Raw genomic sequence first — 12,148 nt, forward strand, 5'->3', positions numbered from 1 at the left:
AAATGTTTAGATTGTAACTGGAAAGACACTTCAGAATTTTGAAAGATTTAGCATATTTAGTTTTACTGATATGGAGATAAAGGCAGGCAGGCTTGGTGCTGTGATTGGCTATCGTTTAGTCGGATTCATAATCATTTGGCTTGGCTTCAGGGGCTGATCTTGGATTCGCTTGCCTGGATGGTCCAGCACAGCCGTGTTTGTCCTCGCAACATCTGCTCTCAGAGCCGGTTTTGGTGGCCGTCCTGTTTTCGCTGTCAGGAACATGTCTTGCCTCCTCTTTGGACTCGTTTTTTGACGTGGACGGTCCGTCCTGGTGGTGTTTTTTGCTCCCGGCATGCCCTTTCGGTTTCCCTTTCAACCAAGAGTGTTCCAGAATATCGTCTATCTCAATTCTCCTGGCCACGTCAGGGTTTAGCATTCTGTATATTAGATCTTTACATTCAGTTGGCACTGACTTTGAGCGCGGGAAGTTGACTCTGTGTTCCTTTTGTATCTTGAGCATCTTCTTGACGTTGGAGTCGTCGTACGGCATAGATCCGCAAAGCATTACAAACAGCACGACACCCATGCTCCATATGTCGTAGACTTTAGGGTTATACGGGATCCCTTGCAGGACCTCCGGCGCCGCGTAAGCCGCAGACCCGCAGAAAGTTTTGCTCAGTACCATTCGGCCACTTTCGTCGTAACTTATCCTCCTGCTAAATCCGAAGTCGGACACTTTGAGGTTGAAGTCTTTGTCTAGAAGCAGGTTTTCGCATTTTAAGTCCCTGTGAACGACATCGAGATCGTGGACGTACTTGATAGCTGAGGACAGTTGACAAAAAAGTTTTCTGCTGAAATCTTCGGGCAACGCTCCTCGGAATTTGATGAATTCAAGCAGGTCTCCTTGCACGCCGAGTTCCATGACCATGTACACCTTACCCTCGGAGGTTTCGAAAATTTCGTAGGCTCTAACGATGTTGCGGTGGTTGAGAGATGCAAGAATTTCCAGTTCGCGTGGTAAAAATTTCTCCAAGAAATCGGAAGGCGCCTTTTTTCTGTTTATAATTTTGACTGCGACGTTGGTTTTAAGGCGATTAGAGTATGCCGACTTCACCTTTGCATACGATCCTTCTCCCAAACTGATGCCTAGGGTGTAGCCCCGTTTCTTCAGAACCTGTACATCAGCCATGTTAAATTCTCCTCATTGTACAATCTACGATTCCATATTCTTTTCGGCCTTTATAATTTGTTATTTTTCAGAATTGATTTTTTCATAGAAATTTATTGTGGTTGCTTGTTCTATTAGTTACTTCTGAATTTCAGGTAATTGACGTCTTAAAGTGCATGCATTACGTCATACAGAACCTATCTGTCATAAAAGTGAACTGAACACCGAAATGTGGTAATAATACTGGGAGAGGAGGGTGTCAACTGATCCTAGTTGTTGTCGATCCCTCTTGCACAATTTTTTTTTTTTCAAGTTGTGTAAACAGTTCACGGAGACGCTTAAAGAACTCTTTAAACTTTGGTGGCAAGTGACCTGGAATCTTTTACACTCAAATACCACGTGCCCAGGGTGGCAAAGACTCCTCTAATGCCCATTATCTGCTCATAAGAGGAGTCACCTCAGTCTCAGACTGACCTTGCAAACTCTCGTGACCGATACCCTGTCGCGACTGATTGATGCGCGTGGAAAAAAGTAAGCGCTAACGCTGTTACGCAGTGTCACAAAAGAGCTGGCATTCTGATTAGACATTTCGTCTGAAGCTGTTCACACTCGGGCGAGGGCGCTAATACTTGCCGATGAATCTTGTTATAATAGCAAAATGTCATATTCAGGAAAGTAAAGTCAGTGTTAAAAAAAAAGAAAAATAAATCTTGTTGTATTTGGAAAATTAAGTTCAGCAATAGCCTATATTAAATTCATTTCAACGTCCAACAATAATAAGCCTCTAATGATAAATCTGACATTTAAACTTGTTCTGTGTAATGCTGGTCGACCCTTGACAATAAAACCAGTTACTTACAAACCTAATAAAACTTTATGGAGGGCGTGGCCCTAAGGCCAGGTGTTAGCTCATGTGGCCCCCAGTCGTTCACACCCTCTCACCTGGCATTCCTTTCTGTGTTTTATTTGTTGCCAGCCACAGAGATTAAATATTTTTTCAATCGAGACACAACTTGACCCTTAGTGGCGCATGGTCGTCATTACAGGACCTTGCGAGACGGTACAGGGCATATTATGAATCAAAGCTCTTGTGTCACTCACTCTTAACTCAGTTCATATCAAGTGCCGACAGTTGTTCGAAATTGTAAATATATGAAGTTTTTTGTTGTTGGTGGTGGTGGTGGTCGGTCGGTCGGTTGGTTATTTTGCTTTTTCACAAGAAGTTAACGTTTAATGTTTAAGAAATTTCAGTTTCGTGAGGTGTTTCTCAACTATAGTGCTGTGTTTTGCTTGTATGTCAAGAAGGCCAAGCCTCGCCTCTTCAGTGATACACAGAGCGCATAGTTTTACATGTCATAGTAGCAGTGCTCTGAGCAGAAACTTAGTTTTTTTCAACATCACCCCGTATAAAAAAAAAAAAAAAAAAAAACCTCGCGTTTGTTGACCTTTTCTTCAAGGAGAGTAGAAAGAGAACAACATACTGAACGGCCAGGCTCCTGCTGAGAGTTTCAGCAGGAGATGTAGGCTCATCGGCTGGCCAACGTAGTGAGTAGCCATGTAATCCCTTAGGTCGCCGGTGTCTCAAAAAATGTGTTCACGTTTGATAAACAAGCTCATTTTGTTTAAGAAGAGACAGATTGTTTAATCAATATCCATTAAAGCATTCCCTCGAAATTAACATTGTCTTCAGCACTACACATATTTAAACACTATCATTAAGATATTTATAACAAATAAATAAATATGTAAATAAATAAATGATTCGCTTATTCATGCGGTATGTGAATGAGCTGAAGAAATGTGGTGTTTTAATCAACGGTAGCCGACAAGTTGAGTGCGCGACAGAATAATGGTCAGCTACGGTTATTTCGAATGACATTGGCAGTAGGAATTGTTGCACACTGTGGGAAACCTAAATATAGCCTCCCCGAGCGGTTTAGTGTGGGGAGTTAGGTGGGGTTTTTTGTTTGTTTGTATATTTGCTTTGTTTTTTGTTTTGTATTTTGTTTTTTAAATAATGATAATAAAGAGGATAGCCTATATTGTAGCTAACAAAGTAATGGGTTGATGTTCGTCAGTCTCGGTGTTTAATTAAGGACAGACACACTTGTGTTTTCTGCGTTTCAAACCACCTGTATTTTGTGTTTATTATTATTACTATCATTGTTATTGTTTCATTATTGCTGTTTTCGTTGTTATTTGATTTTTCTTGCCGTATTTTTATCAATTAAGAATATTTGTGTGTCGTGTGATGTGAGAGCCGCTAGGCTGAGGTACAGCGGCTCCTGTAAGCGCCACCCCTGTTCAGTAAGCTGATAGGCTGCATGGTTGGGATTGTTTTGATGGGAGGACGGAGCCATCTTGTTTTATTTCCGTTCTGGAACCAGTTCGAGACGACAGGAGAGGGCAACGGAGTATGATATTATGTTGCGTGTAAACTTGCGGTCATCTCTGTAATCACACTTCAATGTTGAAACCGATTTTCTTCACTGTCGAGAAGCCAACGGTGCGCCTACTTGGCCCCCGTTGTTCTTTTTAGCTCGGAGCCAGTGCTAGTTCGTACTCTCGGGTTTATTTTCTTTATGTTGAAGCTACTATGAATGGAGGATAAATGTTGCCGAAGGCTGACAGCAGCAGTTTCGTCCTTCTCCTCTCTCTTCTCTTCGTTCTGACTGTAACAGATCCACCACGGACAGGTAAAAAGAGACGTTCGTTAGTTTACTTGGCGAGCTTTTGAAGGCTCTGTCTGCATTAGTTAGCCAGCTAGTGCTAACGGCTTCTGTAAGCCTGTGTAAAAAAACTAATTGTTATGCATGCGGCTAGCTAGTATTATTGCAGCATGCTGCATCGCCAAAAACGAATTGCGATCGTTTTTGTATTTGATACGACTCCAACAACTTTTAAAAATGTAAACATCAACACTGCTCTCAGATAGTTATATCGGTGTTTAGTTTTTGTAGATCTGCCGAAGCTCTTGGATAAGTGACCACAGGCTCGGTCTGCTTCACAGGCCCCGATTAATAAACTGACTGCAAACTGCGTGGCCTGAACCTCGGTTTGTTCGCAAACTTTTGCCATACGTTTTATGCCAACTTGTTGCAGCTCTTGGTAAATAATATATTCCCAAGCAATGGCAAGTAACTGATATTATACCGAACTTCAAGACCACCCACGGACTGTGACCGGAAAATACGCCAGATTGAAAGACCCCTCTTGCAGACAGCTAACGTTAGCCACCGAAATTAGGTTAGCTAGTTTAGGCAACCCAGGGCTACAAAGGATACATTCAGTGCGTTTTAATACGAACCTCGAATTTTTTGCAAGTGATGGCAATCATCTGTTTTGGTTTTCATCTGTTGTCCGCCAGATAACGGGGTACATAATTACACTTCGTACAGTTCTTTAAAAAAGTATAGGGTGCATGAATTGTACGTCTATTTGCCACCATAATTTTTGCCTGCATTCTAAAGTGTGTTTTCTTTCTCCTGTCACCGAGTCGTAACAAGCCATTTAACGTTAAAAAAGAGAATGTATCGGTATTCTCAGTAACACATTCGGTTCTCCCGATTTTACTCTGTAGTCTTTTGGGTTTCACAGTTTTGGAACTTGATTTACGCAGCAACAGCCCTGTTTTGCAATTTGTCCTCACACTCGCTCTTTAGTAACAGTAAACATTAGCTTAGGCGTAAGAGCAAAGACTTCCTCCTCACATGCTTCATGACTGCAAGGTATCGCTGGGTTTTTTTCCCCTGCAAACGCAATGAGCTCCTGGTATTCGTGACTTTAAAGTCTGTTTTGTTATCATGGCTTTAAGTAGGCGTCCAGAGTAAAAGGAAAGGTGAGGTCCATCGCTAATGTGGTTTTCCGCGGTACAATGAGATTAAACTTCACCCTAACAGGTGTTTGCATGTCATAAGACCAAGCGCTGAGGGTTTTACCGTCTGCAACAGTTCAACAACAATCAAGCTGATGTTAGTAATCCGCAGGGTTCCTTCTCCGCTCTGAACACTTTAACGCTTGTTTGACAATTAGAGAAACACACCAAGCTGTACTGATACGGACGCTGGTTTTTAATTCCAAGTTCAGGAGTTCATCTGCCGCGTAAGTTTACCTCGGACATTCCTGGACGTTGGCAGTCAACAGAGACTTAGAGAGAAGCGCCCGAGTAGCGCACCGGCGGAGCATTTGGGAAAGAAAGAGAAAGAAAAAGACGTGCAGAAACCGTCATCCAGTACATTCAGCACTGAATTTCCCTAATGAATGGTTGACATACACGGCAGGAGGCTGAGTAGCTTTTCCTCAGTCTGCCAGATATTGAACATCGTCCCCCCCGCAGTAAATTAGACAGCCTATCATTGTCCCTGTCAAACTGCACTGTAAGCGTTTGCTGCAGCTAGCGGTAGAAGTTATTCACCGCAGCAGCGTGCTTTGATAAATTTGTATGGCAGGTGTGCTATTTAACAATCAGCTGAAAGGACAGAGCGGTATCTTAAGGATCGCGGAGTTTAGGTATAGCTTTACTTCTTTATTTCTGATCGCATCATCGATACATTATTGGAATACCGTTATTTTAGGCACTTTTAAGGAATGCGGAATGGGGGGAGCTCGCACCTAAACCGGTTTAAATCGGGACAGGGGAGACAGCTGTCAAACACAGTTGCAGCCCCGTGTCAGACTCGTCGGTCTGAAGGGGTCCATTTGACCACATGTGTGTTGTGGACAGGTGGGCAAATTGGCCTGACCTTTGTCTCAGAGGTCATTTTGCCACCCATCCAATGTTGTTCTAAACACGTTTTGGGACCATACGTGGACGGCAGAGGCCGTATAAATAAACTCTTAAAGTCCGCGGAATATTTACCACTTTTCAGAGTGATGCAGGCAGCTGGAACCCTGACAGATCAGTCCTGCTTGTGTTTAGTGTTGAGCAGGGGGAAGGAAATGTTGTTTTTTGTTTTGTTTTTTTTTTAAATAAGGACTGGGCTATTTCGTAACTTGCCCTTGTTTCTTTTGCGGAGGCTGTCCAAATCCTGGCGGATACCGGAGACCTCGAAACGCCCGGTCAAATATCGTCAAAATATTGTCAGACCAGCCTCACGGGGTGCAGTTACAAACGCGCATCGCTCAATTATTCAGGCCGCGTCCGTTTTCTCGGCTCTCCCGTCCTTTCAGCTGGCTGCTACTATCTGCTTCTTTCATTCTGTTGTAATTATGTTTCATTATTATGAAGCATCTAGAGATGGCAGTTTCATTAAAGTGTGCTAAATTAAGAACTGCTTTATGATGTTGTTGTTAATGTTTGTTTTGATCATAAGTAAACATGAGATGCAGACTATAGAAATGAAAAGGAACCTCCTGGTGAGTGTTCAGTGTAGGAGCAGGGCCTGTGTGGGAGTAATTAGGCTATATTAAAAACATTAAGCTGGCGAGCTGTGTGAAGAACACTCTCCGTGTTAATGATGGTGTGTGAAGCCTGTGGTTTGAAGGAGCTGTCTGTGTGTAGTGTGTGTGTGTGTGTGTGTGTGTGTGCGTGGTGTAACAGCTGGAGGAGAGGTTGAGTGATTCTCAGTGAAGTGTCCAGTCCTGTGGGAGCTGTTGTTCAGACTCCTCTCAGTAAAATGTCATCAGTTCTCCTCAGGGTCCCGTAGCTTTGGCTTCAGTTCGTACGCCAGGGTCGCTGAATGCAAGGTCGATGACAGGATGAAGGGAGGGAGAGTGTCTGTTTTCATTAAAAAAAGAAAGAAAGAAAGAAAGAGTTTCTGCCACGTGACGGACTTGTGTGTTATGACACAGATCATCCCGTTCCTCGGCAGAAAGGTGTCGAAATTTCTCCGATAATCTGCTCGCTGCCGACATGAGGATTATTGTCATATGACAGTGTGATGTTTTTGGTCTTAGACGTTTTGCAGGTGCATTAAAGGAGTCAGATTTAAGGCTGAAAATGTCTCTGTGTTCTCTCCCAGGCCCCCGGCTTGCTCTGGCCAGGCTGCTGTCCGGTAAGTAGAAAAGTCTTCTGTAAAGAAACCAAATGTCTTTGGGCTACAGAGGCATTTGGAACTACTCAGATTTCTCTTTAAGTTCACAGACTCAATCTCTCTGTAGCAATGAAATGGACCTTATGCGTGTGTGTGTGCGCGCGTGTGTGTGTGTGTTAGCTGTCTGACATTTTTTCCTTAATAGACACAGATGAATGTGTGGATGAGAGAAGAGAACAGAATTATTGGGTTCTCAAATACTCAGTAGTTAGACCTGCTGAAGGTGCAAGGGACTATCAAAGACCTTTCAAATAGTCACCATTTCTGCAGTATTATGTTGCTTGGGAACCAGATGGATGTGTTACTGGGACCAGAACAGAGTTGGGTTAAATAAGCATTCCGACTCCAACTCCACAGCCCTGCTCTTAACCCCGTGTCCTCGTTCTGGAAATGAACAGGACGTGACACTCTTATGTTATGTGTTTGGTATTTGCATCAGCACACTCAGTCCCATCAGACTTTTAGTAACTTCAGTAGGAAAGGACACAAGATGAAGGAGTGGTGTAAGAGCATTGGATCAGGGCGCGGTCAGAGCCGTGTGTTTGATCTAGATCTGGATAACGCTCAGAAGAGTAAAGTCATTGTGTGTGTGTCACCTCAGTGCGCACACAGTGTTTACACTGGCCAGCCACGCCTTGTAGCCTTTCAGCCTCTCACCTGTTCTGTGCTGGACTCAGTCTCCTGCCCAGGCCAGCCGCCCTCACATCTGCCCCAGTGTCCCTGAGTCTGTGTGCCTGTGGGGGCGTGTGTGTCTGTGGGTCTATGCGTCGAGGCCTGTGGGGGTCTGATGGTGATGGTGGTGTGGCTGTGTGGTGTCCTGTGGAGCGTGTGTGTCTGTGGGTCTATGCGTCGAGGTCTGTGGGGGCGTGTGTGTCTGTGGGTCTATGCGTCGAGGTCTGTGGGGGCGTGTGTGTCTGTGGGTCTATGCGTCGAGGCCTGTGGGGGTCTGATGGTGATGGTGGTGTGGCTGTGTGGTGTCCTGTGGAGCGTGTGTGTCTGTGGGTCTATGCGTCGAGGTCTGTGGGGGCGTGTGTGTCTGTGGGTCTATGCGTCGAGGTCTGTGGGGGCGTGTGTGTCTGTGGGTCTATGCGTCGAGGCCTGTGGGGGTCTGATGGTGATGGTGGTGTGGCTGTGTGGTGTCCCTGTGGAGTGTTGATGTTTGTGGGTCTATACAGTGAGGCCTGTGGGGGTCTGATGGTGATGGCTGTGTGGTGTGTTACAGAGCTGAGGTGTAGCCCTGGACAGTTTGCCTGCCGCAGTGGGAAGATGCAGTGCATTCCCATGTCCTGGCGCTGTGACGGCTGGACCGCCTGCGAGGACAAGAGTGACGAGATGGACTGTCCCCGTAAGTACACATGCACACACACGCGCGCACACACACACATATACACACACACACACACACACACACACACACACACACAGAATTTTGTCATGCTCAGTATAAATGTAAGCCTGAATGAATCTGTCCTTAATATTTCATTAATATTAAGGATTAATAATTTTCTACACACACACACACACACACACACACACACACACATATATATATATATATATATATATATATATATATATATATATATTTTTTTTTTTTTTTTTTTTTTTTTTTAATTGGTTCATTTATTTGTTTGTTTTTTACTTTGATAATAACACCTGGGATTCCCCCGTTGGCTTGTTTTGTTGTTGTTGTTGTTGCGAGTGGAAACGCCGTTTAAATCTTTTAATCGGCTGGTTGAGCTGCCTGTGTACCACGTCTGATCTCTTACTGTCCAAGAGGAATTACTGCCCGGATTTTCTCAGCATGTGACCTCCTGTCTCCAGTCTGTCTCCTCACACACACTCTCCAGGCCCAGCAGTAGTTTTCACACACACACACACACACACACACACACACACATCATTAGTCAACTCCCTTAGCAAAGCCTTGAAGTAAGTTTTTATTATATTGGTTATGTATAATTCAATCACCAGTGAGATGATGAGATAGCTGTCCTTTTGGACACTTGGCAGTCTTCAGATAGCAGAACGCTGAGAGAGTTCTTGTCATGATAAATCAAAATATCCCATATGTGTGTCCCGGTATTGTCTGCAGCTACTGATACACATTCAAATGAACACGACAGTGCACATGGTACATGGTTTAGTACTGGTATGCGACTGGACATGGTTTAGTACTGGTATGAGACTGGACATGGTTTAGTACTGGTATGAGACTGGACATGGTTTAGTACTGGTGTGAGACTGGGCGTGGTTTAGTACTGAAATGAGACTGCACTGCCTAAGCACAAAGCTGTATCATATCTAGGTCACCGGCACAAAAGGCGCTCGGTAAACAAAGCCTCACAGGGGGTGTTAGAGATGCTGCAGTAACTGTGAATGGAAAGGCTTTTTGTTTGTAATTCAGAGCATAACGTGAAAAAAAACAAACCCATTGAGAAATCCAGCAGTCAGGGAGACAGACTCTGTTTGCCTGGAATGTTTTGGCTTTATCAGTGCTCAGAGTGGGCTGGTACTCATCAGTCCTCAGAGCGGGCTGGTACTCACCAGTCCTCAGAGCGGGCTGGTACTCACCAGTCCTCAGAGCGGGCTGGTACTCACCAGTCCTCAGAGCGGGCTGGTACTCACCAGTCCTCAGAGCGGGCTGGTACTCACCAGTACGCAGTACCAGCACTTCTGCATTTTACTATCTCTTGCGTATCGGCGCTTCTCACAAGCCGCCAGTACTATGTTCTGCCCTCTTCATATAAGGTTCTGGGCGATTCATAATGACCCTATATAAACTACGTTACCCAGGGGGCATTGCGTGACGCTCAGCTGTGCTCGTTCTCTTGACAGGTCTGAGTCACGTTAATGCTGGTCTGAGTAACGTAACGTTAATGCCAGTAATGTTGGCCTGGCTCCAAAAGTGCACAAAGAGAACGCATGAGTCAGACAGCGATGGTGAACATCAGCCATATCTCCTAGTATCTTTTATTCACTGTAGAAATTCAGAATGTAATACCTAATGATTTACTGATATACTGATAAACACACCAACATGTGAATAAGGGGAGTTAACCACTTCAAGCACTGGCCGTGTTGGACCAAAGTCAAGGGCACTGCCGAGGCTTTCGCATGCCTGTGGAGGGTGAGGGAGGAGGCGTCATTACGGAAGCCAAAATGTCTCAGTCGACCAGATAACCCGAACCAAACCGTCTCAGTCGGCCAGATAACCTGAACCAAACCGTCTCAGTCAGCCAGATAACCCGAACCAAAGCATCTCAGTCGGCCAGATAACCTGAACCAAAGCATCTCAGTCGGCCAGATAACCCGAACCAAAGCATCTCAGTCGGCCAGATAACCTGAACCAAAAGTTCAAAGTCCCCAGTAGGACTTGTTGAACAGTGTCAGTGCTTTTGGCTAAAGTCGCGTGTACATAGCTAAAGATTATCAGAGAGGCTACACACACACACAAGATGTAGAGCAGTGTTTCTCAAACTCCGGTCCGCGGACCGGCAGAGGGGCGGGGCTAGGTCCCAGCCCCCTTGACTGAACGTCTTGCTTTGAAAATAGTAACAGTTGTAACTGCCGGTCCGGAGAGCCCTGCCGCTGCGCCGGTCAAATTACGCTCGGTGCTTCTGTCACTCGCCAGGTGAAAACAGTAACAGTTTATCCAGGACTCTAGCATGTTAAGCGTCCCCGCCGTGAGAACTTGCTTAAAATGCTACCGTTTTCAACTGGCGAGTGACAGAAGCACCGAGCGTAATTTGACTGGCGCAGCGTGGGGTTTTGCGGACCGGCAGTTTCCTGTGGTGCATCTGCGCGTCATAGTTTGAGAAATGCTGATGTAGAGGAAGATAGGACATACTGACGGTTCTGTCTATACATACAAAACAGGTGGTATGTACCACCAGGCTCTGAATGCGTGGTGGGAAAAATGAAGATTGTATAAAGTGTGTGTCACAGGGTGGTGAACTTACTGTCTTCTCTGATTTGTGATTCTTTCACAGCTATGAAGGAGGAGAGCTATCGCTACGGTAACGGCTTCGATCAGGTGGAGGACGTGATGGGCGTGGCCCAGCCTGTGCGCTTTAACAGTAAGAGTCTTTCGCTGTCATTGTCAGTCCCGAAAGGTCGAGCACGCTGCTCCACGTTGAGTGGGGTTCAGATAGTCGTCCCCAGATTAACACTGCGTTATGCTTTCATGTCTGCTGCTCAGCTCTATACAAGGGGGATGCAAGGGGTTTTCTTAAAGCAGGCGTTCTCACTTAGCCTGTCAGTTTGAGTTCACCGTTAGAACTGGCCAGTAGGAGACCAGCGACGGAACATTCCTGTCGTCAGCCAGCCAGTGTGGAACTTCTGCTTCATGGAATGCCCGCCCCCCCTTACAGTCCTGTCCAGTGGGTCAGACTCACACTGACTGGACTGTTGAGTAAAACGTTGAGCAGTCCGGGTCAAATGACTTAAATGTAATCGCAGATGTTCAGCGATCCGAGCGGATCAGGGAATGAGTGGGGAAAAGGATGCACATTCCCAGCTAATCTGTAGGAAATGTACTGGACTATACTGGTCTGCTCATTGTGCTGAAAGAGCACAGAGTAAAGTTACCCAGAGAAAGTCCTTACCTTTCGCTCTCTTAAAATGATTGTGCCGCTGTCCCAGGCCGCGTTTCTCAAAGCCTTTGCCCTCCCTCCTCTCAGAGAAATGCCCCAGCGGCTGGCACCACTACGAGAGGACAGCCAGCTGTTATAAGGTCTACCTGAGGAAGGAGAACTACTGGCAGGCAGTGGACACCTGCCACAAAGTCAACGGTTCCCTCGCCACCTTCGTCACCAACGAGGAACTGCAGTTCATCCTCAAGATCGAGGTGGACTTCGACGAGAAAGTGTGTGAGAGGAAAGACCAGTGCAAGTAAGTGTATATGTGTGTGCGTGTGTGTGTGTGTGTATGTGTGTGTTTAGCCTTTTCCTCATGCAAAGTGAGA

At 45.5% G+C, this 12,148-nt stretch overlaps 2 protein-coding genes across 2 annotated transcripts in view; one reads left to right on the forward strand and one right to left on the reverse strand.

The window, feature by feature from the left end:
* Positions 1-115: 115 nt before the first annotated feature.
* On the reverse strand, positions 116-1,171 carry LOC115807234 (testis-specific serine/threonine-protein kinase 1-like). The gene has a single exon (XM_030768104.1). It carries the CDS (start codon positions 1,169-1,171, stop codon positions 116-118), a length of 1,056 nt encoding a protein of 351 aa, XP_030623964.1.
* Positions 1,172-3,547: 2,376 nt separating this feature from the next.
* The window catches only part of dgcr2 (DiGeorge syndrome critical region gene 2), a 12,975-nt gene continuing 4,374 nt past the window's right edge, over positions 3,548-12,148 (forward strand). The window contains exons 1-5 of the mRNA XM_030769622.1: positions 3,548-3,846; positions 7,111-7,143; positions 8,405-8,527; positions 11,175-11,261; positions 11,865-12,075. Coding sequence (XP_030625482.1) covers positions 3,762-3,846; positions 7,111-7,143; positions 8,405-8,527; positions 11,175-11,261; positions 11,865-12,075 — 539 coding nt within the window. The 5' untranslated portion in view covers positions 3,548-3,761. The remainder of the gene's footprint in view (positions 3,847-7,110; positions 7,144-8,404; positions 8,528-11,174; positions 11,262-11,864; positions 12,076-12,148) is intronic.

Source organism: Chanos chanos, chromosome 3, assembly GCF_902362185.1.
Source record: "Chanos chanos chromosome 3, fChaCha1.1, whole genome shotgun sequence".
Lineage (NCBI taxonomy): Eukaryota > Metazoa > Chordata > Actinopteri > Gonorynchiformes > Chanidae > Chanos > Chanos chanos.